The sequence below is a fragment of the Heloderma suspectum genome, chromosome Z (genome assembly GCF_057233095.1).
Source record: "Heloderma suspectum isolate Gila_16-S chromosome Z, 16-S_ref, whole genome shotgun sequence".
Taxonomy (NCBI): domain Eukaryota; kingdom Metazoa; phylum Chordata; class Lepidosauria; order Squamata; family Helodermatidae; genus Heloderma; species Heloderma suspectum.
This window is the reverse complement of record NC_139476.1, coordinates 16,241,312-16,256,525: the sequence shown is the minus strand read 5'-3', so window position 1 is coordinate 16,256,525 and position 15,214 is coordinate 16,241,312. Positions and strand designations below refer to the sequence as shown.

At 49.8% G+C, this 15,214-nt stretch overlaps 1 protein-coding gene across 1 annotated transcript; it reads left to right on the top strand.

Moving 5' to 3' along the window:
- Nucleotides 1-597: 597 nt before the first annotated feature.
- GPX4 (glutathione peroxidase 4) lies at nt 598-13,437 on the top strand. The gene is made up of 7 exons (XM_084825634.1): nt 598-675; nt 7,075-7,169; nt 8,564-8,708; nt 9,250-9,401; nt 10,628-10,652; nt 11,806-11,865; nt 13,171-13,437. Exons 1-7 carry the CDS (start codon nt 601-603, stop codon nt 13,201-13,203), a joined length of 585 nt encoding a protein of 194 aa, XP_084681760.1. The 5' UTR covers nt 598-600; the 3' UTR covers nt 13,204-13,437.
- The last annotated feature ends 1,777 nt before the right edge of the window (nt 13,438-15,214 follow it).

Below are 15,214 nucleotides of genomic sequence, written 5' to 3'. Positions count from 1 at the left end.
TTGGGGGGAAAAATATATTCGAGAATCAATCGCCACAAATTGTGGCCAGTCACGCATCAAATCACCTTCAAAGTATTCTCTGAAGAAAGCTTCCCCAACCAGGGGGGAGGGGGGGCCTTCAGATGTGTTGGACTACAACTCCCATCAGCCAATCTGAAGGACCCCCACCCCCTCCGGTTGGGGAAACTTGCTCCCTGGAGTTACCCAGAGCCTTGGCCTGCTGAGGGTACCACCACACCCCCGGCCGGTCCAGCTCCCTTCCCCAGCGAGATCTGTCGCCATCCTGGCCCATCCTCCGCACCCAAGGATGCTCCAGATGTCCGTCACCAGCGCTACAGCGGCAGAGATGCAGCTCTTCCCGATTGGCGGCCGCACCTGCCAATCCACGCCCCCCCCGCCCCAAGCCCCAGTCAGCGGGCCCCGTGAGCGGAGGCGGCGGTTGCGAAAGCCAGCCCCGCCCCCGCGCCCCCCGATTGGCCGACAGCTCGGAGGCGCGGCTTTGACTGGCGGTGGGCGGGGCGGGCCGCTGATTGGCGCTGCGAGGAGCCGGGCGGCCTGAGGGGGAGGATAAAGGAGGAGCCGAGGGCCGCGGCCGGCGAGATGAGCGTGCGGCGCTTGGCGCGGGGGACGCTGCTGTGCGGAGCGGCGGCGGCGCGCGGCCTGACCAGGACCATGGTGAGTACGGGCTCGGGTAGGCCTCAGGCCTTTCGGGGGCTCCGCTCTAGCCGCCGGCCTCTTCTCTATGGTCCAGCCATAGAATGGCCCCTTGCGTGGGCTAGAGCGTTGCCCCTTGGAGGACCCAAGGAAGCCTCTGGGAGACCCTTGGCCGTCGTTTCCCTGGCTGGTGTTTCCCATAATTCCGTGGGGCGCCATTTGGGGGGCTCCCCTGCTAGCCCCCCGCCCTGTGATTATCTCCATTTTGCTGGCTGGGCAGTAACTCCCCACTGTCCTGGGGGCGGGGGGGGCTTTTCTTGCTGCTCCCCACGATGCCTGGCCTGCAGCGTGCGTTTGCCCAGTTGTCCCACGAGCCTCGGGGCAGGCTTTCCCACCCGGCGCCCTCCGGCTGCTCTGGACTCCAGCTCCCAGCAGCCCCAGCACAGCATGGCTAGGAACGCTGGGAGCTGGCGCCCGGAACAGCCGGAGGGCGCCCGGTTGCGGAAGGCTTGTGCCAGGGCAGAGACTGCCGCCTGGAAGAGGCAATTCGTTGTTGCTTCAACCCCCATCAGCCACAGCCAGCATGGGCCACCAATGGACAAGAATGCTGGGAGTTGTCGTCCAGAACACCTAGAGGGCACCAGGTTGGGGAAGGCTGTTCTGGGTTTTATGCCAGTCTCTTGCATGGCCTTCCAAAGTGGTTTAGAACAGTCTGGTTTAAATAATAGAAGAACTTAAAAAAAAAAAATGCGTGGAGATGTTCTGGTTCATGCTTGTAAAAATGAAAAGACTTGCCTCTTCTGTTCAGTCTGTTTTCATTGCATTTGGGCCCTTGGTCTCCTCCAAAAACAATGCGAGCCCCTCAGGTTGTGCGGTCCCCTTAGGGGACTGGGCTGTTAACAACGAAGGTGGTGTTGTAAGCTGCCCAGAACCCAGGGGACCGAGTGAGACATCAGTTAAACGAGCAACTAAATTAAAGCCAGGGAAATCATTTGGGTAACTTTTTAATAAGGTCTTTAAAAGCCTGGGTGAATTAAAAAAAAGTTCTCACCTGGAGCCAAAAAGGTAACGGATGGTGTCAGTGGAGCCTGCAGGGGGTGTGAGCCTTGTAGGTGTGGTGGCACAGCAGGGAAAATCCTCCTGTAGGCGCTCTGCCCTATTGTGTTGTAGCCAACTTTCCCCACGCCTCTGTGGGGCTGCACCATTACTTTTCCTGTCACTTTTGGCAGCAACCTTCTCTCATCCTTCAGGACTTGCTGCCACTGTGATATGACCAACCGTTCCACTCTTGCTTTCCTTACCTTTCCCATACTTTACCAGAACACCTTGTTCCTTCTCCTTTCCTTCTCCCCTGATCCTATGAGGCAAATGCTTCTTCCTCCTGCTCTCTGGCTGGTGCCTTCCTGGTGCTGGGATTTGCAGCTGAGAGCATGCCTGAAAATCAGCCTTTCCTAACTCAGGTGGCCTGCTTCTGCTGCCACTTTGACAATTTGAAACTGTGCTGCAGCAAATACCAGTGTTAGCATCTCTCTGAGCAGGTTTTAGTGTGGGCAATTAACTGCAATTAAGAGGCTGCCTTGTAATTAGTTAAAAGCAGCACACCTGGGGTGTTCCTTCTTGGTGATTTTCATGTCATGGTTACAGGTGTTGCTTCATTACACCCTAGACAACACTAAAAGTGGCTTAGGAGGCAGCGTGTAGCGGCAAACATCTGGCCCAAACATACTTTATTTATTAGCTCACTAGGGCTCATGGAATTTGCAAGTCAAAACATCTGGAGAGCTCCAAGTTGCCCACCATTGTGGGAAGCAATGAATAGCAACTTATTTCATTGGGTTTGCATTTAAAAAGACATGAACTTTCAAACTAGGCCCATAGACTCCCTCCTGTTTGGGGAAGAGTACAACATAAGACACTCTCCCTCAACATGATTCACTGCAACCCCCATGATTCACAGCCAGCATGGTTAATGGCAGCTCTTACAGAGGTCTGAGAAATTTATTCTGTTTTATTTCTAGATGACCTTTCATTTCATTTATTATATTTCTATACTGCCCCATAGCCAAAGCTCTCTGGGCAGTTCACAAAAAGTAAAAACCATTAAAATTTACAAAGTGGAAGACCAAGTGGAAAACATATAAACAGATAGTGTGCACACTATCTAAAAACTACTCTTAAACCATTAACCAAAGACTGTCGAAGGCCTGACTAAAAACTCATTATCTGCTGCCATATGCTTGAGAGATGAGGGCAGTTTGAACCTGGGGATGAAAAGATAACAACGTTGGTGCCAGATGGGCGTTGGGCAGATCATTCCATAATTTTTGGTCCTAAGACCCCCCCAAAATCAGATTACAGTAACATTAAGTTGTGTTAGTGGTTTTATCAGCTCTTAAACACATTCAGCATCATAATTAGGACCAGAGGTTTATACTTGATGAGCACAGAGAGATTAAATCTTTAATCTGGGAATGAAAGGCCATTAAAAGCCAGGCGAAACAAAAAACGTTCTTACTTGTCTACATCAAAAAATGCAGGGATATGGAGCGCATAGCCTATGAAAACAGTAGGTCATGCATGGCCTTGTTTTCAGAAGCTCTTATTTGGAGGTAAACTCTCGGCATCAAAGGCTACTGAGCTGTTTATACACTGATCTCAAATTAATCCAGTCCTGGTAACTTTAATCCAGAGGTAATTGCCATGTCTTGCGGTGTTGAGTCCTGCAAGTTAATTATGCCTTCCTTCTGTCCCAAATGTGCGAACCGTGGGTTGGATCCAGACTAAAGTCATAGGTAGAATAGACCCATTGAAATCAATGGGACTTGTGTTGGTCGTGACTAAATTCAGCGCAATTCGATGGGTCTGCTCTTAGGTGCGACTAAACTCTGATCCACTCCCGGTGCGACCCCGCATTCCAGTACTGAGATAGGAAGAAAAGTTTTCTCTGTGCCACTTAATAAACTTTTAAATTTGCCCTGTCTTTAGGATAAGCCTTCTGCTGCCTTCAGTGTTTTGGACTATCCAAGTCCCATAACCACCAGCCAGCATGGCCAAAGGTCTGAGCTTTGGGGAGTTGTGATCCAAAATATGCCTGGCCCAAAGAAACTGGCAAAAATGCTTCTCTGCTTTTCTGGAGCAAAGGATGTGACTTTTAGTCTCATCATTGTGACTTTGGCTAATAACTAACTGGGCAAACTCCTCCATAAAACCATCTTTCAAGAGGGCAGGAGGCCAGCTTGTATGTTCCTTAAGCGAGGGTTTCTCACTCTCCTTCTCCCCCAACATCCCTTCTCATTTCCCTCCTGGTTCTTTACTTCTTGCTGGTTAAGCCCACACAAAGGCAGATGCGAACACTGCAAATGCAGACTGCTGATGCCTTTAGCTGCAATGCGGAGGGAGGGATTCTCAAAGCACGAGGAACATCTCCACCTTTGCCCTTCTTACCCAGAGACCAGCTCTACAATCTGAGTCAGAAGCATTACTCCTTTTTCTTTTGCACAGCTTGCAGCCTCAGATCTTGGTTATCTTGGACTGGATAAGCCCAGTTATAAAAAGAAACCAGAGCAGCACTAAGCCCCAGACACAATCTCTTTTCTAGCACAATCTCTCCCGATCTTTCCCTTTGTTCATTGCATAATGGGGCCTGGTGTAATGTGACCTGGGAGGTGGGCAGACAGACAAAAGCTTTTGGGCACCCAGAAGGTCAGAGGCCTTTGGCTTGTGGGACTGAGACCAAAGGGAAGATGTTGTAAGACGAGGGGGCGGGGGTGGAAATTGATAACAGCAAAGCGGGGGAATGGTTTGATTTTCTACATAACCATGTTGAATTTTAGGATTAGTTCATAGGGCAAAGTCTGTGGAACACTCTCCATTAATAGCTTTAAACTGGAGAGCAAGAGGCATTCTAGAATAGCAACATGGGAAGCTTGCCTATAGAGGGTCAAACTTTGTTTACTCTAGTATTGTCTACATTGGCATCTTTCAAACACCTCCTGAAACCACACATGTTCATCCAGGCTTTCCCTGGGCTGTAATTAAATTAATCATGCTCCTTCTTACTGTGCCTTGTATTGCTTTTATTGGAATTGTTTGTAATGTTGTGCTTTAATCTTGTATCATAAATCTGATTTTAATATTTATATGTGAACCGCTTTGGGATGTTATATTTAGCAGTATATAAATATCACAGATAACTAGATAAATAAATACTGTGCCTGAAAGGGGCTCTTGGTATTCCCAGAAAGTTTTTTCTCTTGGTACAGATAAATAAGATCCTGGGTTCATCTCCCCTGGCACTGAACCCAACCTTCATGCACCCAGTGTGAAATGCAGTTGGCTTGTTGTGGCAGTCCCTATAGCCATGCACTCCCCCCCCCCCCATAAAGTCCACAAATTCAGCCAACTGTATTGATCCATATCAACAAACCAGTCCTAGCAGTTTTCATTTTTGCCAGGAGCAGGGCTTTTGTCAAGCAGATGGGGCTGGATGCAATAATAATATACTTAAAAATGGATGGGGTTGGATCCAGATTAAGTTCATCAGTGGCTAACTAAAATCTTTCAGTTGTGAAGGGACTAAAGCTGGAGAGCCAGTGTGGTGTAGCGGTTAGAGTGCTGGGCTGGGGACACCTGGGTTTGAGTCCCCACCTGGATTTGAGTGAACTTCTGGATGGACTTTGGGCCACTCCGTGACTCGCAGCCTAACCTAACTCTCAGGGTTGTTGTGAGCATAAAATGGAGAGGAGGAGGCTCAAGAATGCTGCCTTGGGCTCCTTGAAGGAAAAAGTGGGATATAAATGTAACCAGTAAATAACATGATCTGGATCTAATCCCCCCCCCCCCGTGTTGGGAAGGCTCTGGATGTCGGCCTGTGCTTCCCACCTTTCAGCTTTCCTGACCATGATTCCCATTCTAAAAAAAATACAATAAAGTACAGTAACATTCTGGAACAGGGAGAAAGGGGGAAAACGAGCCATGATAGCGAAGTGACTTGATGTTCCTCCCCCCCACCCCCCAAAAAGGAGGTTGAGACTATTTTTACAAGCTGGAGTTTCTGGTTAAGGGTGCTGCAGCGGAAACACCTCTTTAGAGTAGGAGGGGGCTGAGTTATACAGCCCAGGGAGGGGCCCCCATTTTTTTTCTCAAAGTCCTTCTTGAACACTGCTGGAAACCCACAACTTATTCCTCTATTTTCTTGCTGCTGCTTATTAATCTCTGTTTAAACTGGAAATATGTGTGTGTGTCTCTGTGTGGGCCAAGAGAAGGCAATTCATTCATTTATTTCTTAGTTCATTTATTAGTCTATCTCTATACCGCCTTTATGGAACCAACCACACCAATTAACAAAAAATATTCAGGACATGGCTGGTGCCCTCCAGATGTTTTGGACTCCAATGCCCATCAACCCCAGCTAGCGTGGCCAATGGCCAGGGATTGTGGGAGTCATAGTCCAAAACATTGGGATGGCACTGGGTTGCCTTCCCAAAGAACCGTTGGTCTGTCCACGTACACACCTGCTGATTAGTTCGCCAATCCGACCCTGACTGTGGAAGGAAAAGGACATGGAGTCATTTCCAGCACCCCCAAACACAGCTACTTGCGCACAGACGCACAGGCATGACCGCTGTGACAAAGCGGCCACTCTTCCTACAGGCATCTTCCCAAATTGGGATGAGTAGCTGAGGCATTATGGACAGGGGTCGCCTGCATGAATCTGGAGGGGACCCATATGAGCCCATCTTCCAGCAGCTGTTGGGGCATTTATTTTATTTGTAGCATTTTTTCCCTGCTCCTTAGCCCTAATAATGAGGCGGCCCCTCCCCTCAGGCTTACAACCTGAGAGACACGACACAAAAGGAAAAGGGGATTTGGCAGGAGGAGGAAAACCAGAGCAAGGCCAGGAACACTTGCTCTGATGTTTGTCCTGGACACATCACCTGAAGAGAACGGGGAAGAGGTGTTCCTGGGCTGCAAATCTGGGCTAGATTCCCCCCTGGCCCGTGCTTCCCCCAGGAAGAGAATCAAAAGCTAGAGAAGTGGTGGCCGAATCCCAGATCAACACTCCTCAGTGTTCAGAACAGCCACTGAACCCTGGACTTGAATCAATCCTGGCTTCATCGTTGCCAGCTGGGTTGTGCCCAGCACCCAAAAGCCTCCTCGGATGTGAACTTCACACTGTCTTGTGGGCCGAGGGGGGAGGACTTTGAAAACAGCAACTCCCAGCATTTCCGGCCCTTGGCCATGCTGAGGGGAGTTGAAGTTCACCTGGAAAACGCCAGGTTGGGGAATGGTGCTCTGAAACGGTTTCAGTCCTGGCCCCCGACGGGAACAGGGGACCCTTCCCTTTTGAAACTATCTGTCTGACGAGGGGGGCTCTTTCGGCTTGCCGGGACTTCAGTTCTTTCTCTCCCGGCCCGGCAGTGTGCTCAGCGGTCTGACTGGCAATCGGCCAAATCCATCTACGAGTTCCACGCCACGGATATCGACGGCAATGACGTTTCACTGGAGAAGTACAGGCAAGTGTGGGCTGTACGGGGCGGGTGTTCCAGTGTGTTTCTGCTTTGGGCATTGGGTCAGATCCCCCGTGGAGGCGTTCGATCGCAATATATCCATGCACCGGGATTGTGACCCTGCTTCTCGTGCCTCCATGCCTGTCATGTTGGGTTTAATAACTGATGGCCCATTGCGGGTTTGAGGGGGTCCCTTGGGCAAGTATTTATTTGAATTTTCCCCAGCCTGCAGCCCTTGAGATGTGTTAGACTACAACCCTCATCAGCCTCAGCAGGCAAGGAAATGGGCCCACCATCTCGTTTTTCCCCCGCAAGGTGGCATGCTCAGGTCTTCTCCCCAACTCCATTTTATCCTCGACAACGACCCTGCGAGGTAGCTTAGATGGAAAGATGGTGACTGGCTTGAGGTCATCTGGCAATTCACTGCCCAATGGGGATTTGAACCCGGGTTTCTCCTGCCCTCATCCGATGCTCTAATTGCTGCTCTTGATGGGCCCACCTCCTTGCTGCCATCGCCTATTTCCTTGCCTCTTTCTCTGGGCCCAGTCAGCACCGTCCTCCAGAGGGAGGACGAGATGTGCAAAGCGTAAATCCCCCCCGACACACACACACACCCTTAAAGGTTTGCTCAGAAAAGACAGGTGAAGGGGGTGAGGAGGAGGAGGAGGGCAGGAAGATGCTCGAAGGTTTAGTGGTGGGCCTCTTACTCTGATACAGCACCATGTCCATTGCCCAACCATACCAAACCCTGACGCTGGCTCTGGTTATTAATAGCTGCCCCAGAAGTGGAGTAATAGGGCAGATTTCCATGGCAGAATCTGGGCAAAGATGCCTCACGGGCATTCGATATGTTGGGTTCATTGTTGAGCTCATGTAGGGTGTGCCCCCTTTCATTTTTTGAAGTAATTTGACGTGTTTTCAAGGTGGCAGATGACAAGGCAGATATTGGCTCAGTCTGAGGCTTAGAAGGGCAGCAGGCCAGGCAGTGGCACCACCACTGGCACGTTTTGTGGCTGCTGGAGAGCCGGAATGCAGTGGAGTGCTGTTGGCCACCACAGGATGCTATATGGGAGGGGGATGGCAGGATGCCTCTCTGGCTGGAAGCGAGTTTCCCATGTGGCTGGAGGAGGCTCTTTGGAATGGCCATTAAACCAGCCATTGCTTCAGTTAAGATGGCAGTGTCTCTAATTAATGGCTATTAATTAAATTAATACTCCAATTAATGGCTAAACTCCATGGCAAGAGAGTTGATTCCCAGCACAATCCTGTGTGCGAGATACTCGAAGCACGTCCTGCCATGTTCAGCAGGGCTTTCTCCCAAGTAAAGGTGCAGGATCGCAGCTGGCCGGCCTTGGCCCTCTCACCCATGACCGACTCCCTCGTTTCTTGCTTCATTCCAGGGGCTACGTCTGCATCATCACCAATGTTGCGTCAAAATGAGGCAAGACAGGCGTGAACTACACTCAGTTTGTCGACCTCTATGGTAGATATGCTGAGAAAGGTTTACGCATCCTTGCTTTCCCCTGCAACCAGTTTGGCAAGCAGGTAGGACTGGATGGGGGATGGATCGAGCCCTTCTGGGATGAGGAAGTGTTGGTATGGGGGAGGCAGAAGTCATTTTTCTTCCCTTCTATTGCTGGCTGGGCAACCTTTTTCTGTCGAGGGGCAAATTCCTTTGTGGGTAATCTACTGAGGCTGCATGCCAACGATGAGAAGAGCCAGAGCCAAAGGTGGGTGGCCTACCTTCTTTTCTTTCTCTCCCCTCTCTGCCACCATCTTGTCTCTCTGCCACCTCCTTCCCCCCCGCTCTCTCTGCTATCCCCTTTTTCTCTCACTCTGAGCCACTCCCTTTTCTTTCTCTTGCTCTCTGTGCCACCCTGTTCTCTCTCTCTCCACCCCCCCCCTCTCCATCAGCCCCTTTTTCTCTCTCTTCCCTGCTCCCTTCCCATGTAGCAAGCTGCTAAGGAAGGGACTGATTGCTCTTGCCAGAGATCTCAACTGCTCGCAGGCTGTGGGCTTTTGAAACTGGGCCGAGGGCCACAGGTTACCCAACCCTGTTCCAATGCAACAAGCTTTTCCTTGACAGGAGCCTGGCACTAACGAGGAGATCAAAGCATTTGCTGCTGGTTACGGTGTAAAGTTCGACATGTTTAGCAAGATCGAAGTCAACGGAGACGGCGCCCACCCTCTCTGGAAGTGGATGAAGAGCCAGCCCAAAGGCAAAGGGACGATGGGAAAGTGAGTGCTCGCCCCTTCAAGGACAACTTAATGGCCTTTTCCCCCCACCTTCCTACTTGGGAGTGGGCATGGAAGAAACAAATAGCTCCTTCTCTCCCCTCCTCTCTGCTGTTGTATCTTGAGTTCCATGAACTTGGAGAATTTGGCCATTGTGTTTCTTGCAAAATCCCACCCCTGCTTTGAGACAGGCAAGTTCCTAGTCCTCATGCGGGCAGACTGAGGGTGTGTTTTAAAGCAAGGCTGGCGAACCGGTGGCCCTCCAGAGTTTGTTGGACTCCCACCTCACATCAACCCCAGCCAGCAGTCAGGGATGATGGGAGTTGTAGTTCAACAACCTTTAGTGGGCCAACAGGCCTCCATTCCTGGTTTAAAGGTTGTGCAAAAACCTCTTGCTGTTTTTTCTCAGAACCGTTTAAAACTGGGTACCCTCTCTGGAGGAAGAGGCTAAAAAAACCTGTGTCAAAGGTTGCTAACCTTTCTATCTGTGGCAGTTCTGTAAGACCAGGGTGGCACAGGGGAAGTGGATGCTAGAACTCCCCATTGGGATCCAGTCTGTAGGCTCAGGAGCGGAGTTCAGTGGCAAGGTTATTTTAAGGCACAAACCTATGTGTGTTTAGCCAGAGAAAACTCCTGCAACTCCCAGCATTCCCCAGCCAGCAATGTAGGCTGGGGAATGCTGGGAGTTGTAGGACTTTTTCTGCCCAAACATGCCTAGGATTCCACCCTTAACTTTTTTTCCGCTTCCCTCTTCATCCTTTCTTCCTCACGTGTCATGTCCTTTTGGATTGTACACTTGCAGGCAGGAACAGTCGTGCATAGGATCACACCCTTACTGTTCTTTTAAACTGCCCAATCACTGAATTTCTCTGGGCTGTGTACAGTATTTTAGCAACATAAAATACAAACACTAAAAACAAAATAGAAACAGCGCAGAATGAAAATGACATTGCAACCAGCAGCAAAGGATATTGATCTCAGTTAGCAGCCTGGTTCACATACAAATCCTTGACACGTGGCTTTATTCTAGTTAGGGGCGGGCCACTGCTGGGGAGTCCCAACTTCCCCCACCCCGAGCCAGATATCCAGCAGTGAGGATGATGGGAGTTGTAGTCCAAAATATCTGGAGGGCTGGAAGTGGCCCAATGTCTAGTTGATGGCTGTGTCTGTCTGGATCCATTGATCTTTGAGTTAAACAGTTTTCTCTTTCTTTCTTTTTCCCTCCCTAGTGCAATAAAGTGGAACTTTAGCAAGGTGAGTCTTTGGCATTTTAGCCTTGACTGTTGGATGGACCTCTTCTTCCTTGGTCAGTAGCTTCTGAAATGGCCACTGGGCTGCCTCCCTTCTCTGGCAAGAGGTGGTCCTGGCTCAGCTCTAGGGGTTCATGGGGACTTCAGAGCGAAACGGGCAGCACAGTGCGAGGTAATGACCCCCTCCTGCCATGGCACCTGGTATACTGCCTCTGAATGTGGAGGTTCCATTGTGCCATCACTGCTGATAGCCTTTGATGGAACTCTCCTCCCAGAAATCTCTTGAATGCTCTTTAAAGTCCTCTGGGATAGTTAATTACCATTACCCAACTCTTAGCAGCAAATACCATAAACTAGCCTCTCCACAACCCCCCAGGTTGGGCTACAATGCTTCTTGAATTGCTTTTTTTTTATTGCAATCTGAAGCTTTGTATGCCTCTATTCTGGGATTACTATAAAACGAGTTTCTGTTCAGAGGTAGAACTTAAACACTGCAATTAAATGTGTATTGACGTTTTCACCTTCTCTGGGCTTTCCATATGTATTTTCATGTTCTGAATCTGCTGTTCCCTGGGTTGGACTACAGTTCCACTGTCCTTTGGCCTGGGGGCTGGGGATGGTAGGAGTTGTAGTAGGCACACCTGGAAGGGGGTGGACAGGAAGGCTGCCTATAAGAGGCTGTTTCTGCAAAAAGCACATCTTGTCTGTCTGTCTTGAAACTGCTGCCCTGTCAGTTTCCTTGGCCGAATTCTAGCCTTGCGGGAGAGACTCTATCCTGCTGCCTTGACTATTCAGCTTCCTGCCCACCCACCCCCAAGTGAAAGAATCCCAAGCCTTTTCTAATAAAGGAGGATGTTTCAACCATATGATGGCTTGGTGGTCCCCTTTTTTCTGCACCATTTCTGGGCATGTCCTTTCTTTTTCTGCACCATTTCCGGGCATCCCTGGAATCCACAAACGTATTTCTACAGCCTTGTTGAAAATGGCTGTGCAAGGTTTCTTTCTAGCCATGTTGACAGACCTGTTCTAGAGTAGACACAGAACGTATATCCTGAAAGATGCGCTGGTGTGATCCCCATGTCAAATGGCACTGGTCTCTTGGAGAAGACACAAATACTTCTGCGGCTCACCAGCCCTCCTCTCTCTTCTCCTTTCAGTTCCTCATCAACAAAGAGGGCCAGGTGGTGAAGAGGTACAGTCCAATGGATGACCCGTTTGTAAGTTGTAGCCCATGTTTCTTTGGCCTTGAGTTGGGAGATACTATAAAAAGTGTGCTTGAGCTGGGGGTGGGATGTATTCCCTGCTTTGCCATGCTTCGAGGGTGCCCTGCTTCGCTGCTAGTGTATTGCTTTTGGACTTTATCTTGGGCACAGATGTCCAGAATCTTGTGTAAATTTGTGTTGAGCAGGCAAATTTAAGTTGGGCAGTTGCTGTTCTTAATCTTGGGTTTGTTTTGACTGGGATGGGATCCAGGATCGGCTTTCTGCAAGAGGAAGGGCTCTGATCACGGAAGGTCCCTTGGCTTATTTTTGGGGATACCCCCTTCCCAGATCACCCCATTAAGCAGGGTCTCCAGACTGTGTAGCGTTGGGGGGGGACTGCTTTGGAAAAGGGGGGTGAGGAAGTCCATTTCCTTCAGCACAGCTGATCCAGCGTAAATCAGGATCCAACCCCATATGTCCATTCCTGGCTTTATGATGTTGTGTATGGTGGGGGCCCATAAACTCCCCTTCAGCTGTCTAAATGAACAATGCCCAACTTTATAAAATTCCCATTTGAGTGCTTGAAGCTGCTGCATTCCCATTCAGAGTTTGCTTGTCTAACCCAGGCTTCTCTGCCCTGATGGGCAGCAATTTTCCGGGGTCTCCAGCAGGGACAGAGCTTCCCCAGGAAGGAGCTGCTCCTTCCTTAACTGGAGAATCTGGGGCTTGAACCCAGCCCCTTCGCTCCGTGGATTCTCTACCTGCTAATTAGAGGAGGCATCCCATCAATCTCCACACCCCTAATCAGACAAAGCATCCTGTGAATCTCCACGCCCCATCTGAAAGTTTCTTGCCCTCAGATGACTCCCCTCCATCTCGCTCCCCAACACCCCTCCCCACTTTTCTTGCTCCTGCCTCTCTTCAAACCTCTCTGCAAAGGCCTTTTGACCCACAGCACCCCACTCAAACGAAAGCCTGAACAGCTGTTCTCTGCTGTTGAATGTGCCTAGTTGCTCCTTGAAGCAGGGCTCTTTTCCTTCAGCTACTCTACCTTAGCGGAGGGGGCTATTGCTCAGGGGTAGAGCCCATCTTTTGCAGGGTGGAAGTCCCCGGTTCAGCCCCAGCTCGAAGGGCTGGTGGGGCAGCCCCCTGCCGAGCTGTTGGTTCGGACCCCAGTGCCTCCGCTCCCAAAAGGACCAGGGAGCAGGCGAAGGGGAGAGACCATTTCGCAACGGCATCAACAGAGCTGGATGTCGGTGTGAGACGGTGAAGCCACCCGGCCACCTTACCATTCCTGGTTCCCCCCCCTCCCCTCTGCAGGTTGTCGAGAAGGACTTGCCCACTTACCTGTAGTCCTGACTCGCCCTGACACTGGATCCGCCTCTGCCCTGATTCTGCTCCGCTCTTTTCTTGCGACGTCGTGCCCCGATGACGGACGGCCTTCAAACCAACCCCATTTGGTGAGGCCGGCCTGAAGAGATTTGGCACGAGCTCGCAGGGATGGCGAGGCCCCTCGGGCAGGCGGTACTGGGGCTGAAGCTCCTGTCAGCTTTGTAGCAATAAAGATTGGTTTTTTTCTCCTCTAAAGCGACTTGGCCTTTTTGTGTCTGAAATTTGATGTCTCTCCCTGATCCTTCTAACGACATGCTGGGGATCGAACTTGGGACCCTTTGCATTCAATACATCTGCTCTACCACCTAGCTATTTTTTCTTGTTCTTACATTTATATCCCACCCGTTTCCCTCTTGCGAGGAACCCAAGGTGGTGTACATAGCCCTCCTCTCCGTTTTGTCCCCACGATAACCCTGTGAGGTAGGTTAAGCTGAGAAATCAGGGACTGGCCCAAAGTCACCCAGCGAGCTCCATGGCCGAGTGGGGACTCGAGCCTGGCTGTCCCGAGTCCCAGTCCAATGCTCTAACCACTGCACCACAGCTGGATCACACTAGACCCTTCCCTAAAGATGAAACAAGGCTCCAGTCCTCATGGTTCCAAAGAAATGGCTGGTTTGAGATAGGAATGTATGAAGTCAGGCTCTAGATCCAGTGAGATTGTCTCGTCCAACAGGCAGCACTTCTCCAGTACAAAGAGGTTTTATCCCTCACCTGCTCCCCTTTCTGTGGGAATTGAACCTGAGACCCACACCCAAAGCAGGGGCTCTGCCATTGAGCTGTAGGTGTCTCCAACCAATTGGTGACCCCATAAATCTTAAGGAGGCCCAGTGAGAACCAGGCCCCATCCTGGCCCTGAACCCCTATAACTTCATCAGATGGTTCTATATCTTGGTCCCTTGCTAGTGTCAGGACTAGAGTAAAATTTCTAGAAAATTTGAGGCCATGGGGAGAAACATTTTCCCCCAGAAAAATTGGGAATTTTGGAAAAATTAAAACATGAGCAATCATTTTTTTATTGCACTCCTTGTTGCTTTAAGACTGCCTTCCCCAACCTGGTGCCCTCCATATATTGTGGATATCACCTCCCATCAGCCTCAGGCAGCATGGTCATGAATGCTGGGCACTGTAGTCTAAAATATCAGAGGGTGCCAGGTTGGGGAGGGATGCTTTAGTAAGATAAAGCCTTTCTGTTCCTAAAGTTATTCTATGTATTGGTGTGCTCATAAAATTATATTTTAAAAGTTTTAAAAGTAAACTCAGTAAATTTGTAAGAGGATGAATAACATTTTCCCTCATGGCTTCATTATTTGCAGACGCTTTATATCTAATCTTTCTATAAAAGTGTTATTATAGTTTTTAGAAATCATGGGGGGTTAGTAAAGGCTGGGGAACAATATATAAATTGTTGTTGAGTCGTTAAGTCGTGTCCGACTCTTCGTGACCCCATGGACCATAGCACGCCAGGCCTTCCCGTCCTCCGCTCTCTCCTGGGGTGTGCTCAAGTTCATATATAAATATATATGTACTTTGTCTTAAATTCTAAAAAAAAATTTCACAATCCAAAGCTGTAAAAATTTTCAGAAAACAAAAATGGTCATTGGGGGAAAAGCCTGTTTTTCCCCAACATTTTCAAGTCTTTTTCTAGGCTTTCGTATCTCTAGTCAGGTATAGGCTGTAAGGCCAGCTGTTTGAACATCCAGTTGCCCTGGGTTGCCAGCTGTTTGTTTGAACGGCCAGTTGCCCTGGGTTGCCAGCTGGTGGAACTGGGACAGCTGAATGTTTTTGCCTTCATTTTTAATGCAGTCTTCCCCAGTTTGGTGCCCTCCAGATGCTTTGGACTACAATGCCCAGCATTCCTGACCAGTTGTCATGTTAGCTGGGGCTGATGGGAACTGAAGTCGACAACATCTGCAGGGCACCGGATTCAGGAAGGCTGATTCGATGGGGTAGGGGCCTTGGCTATAATTTGATC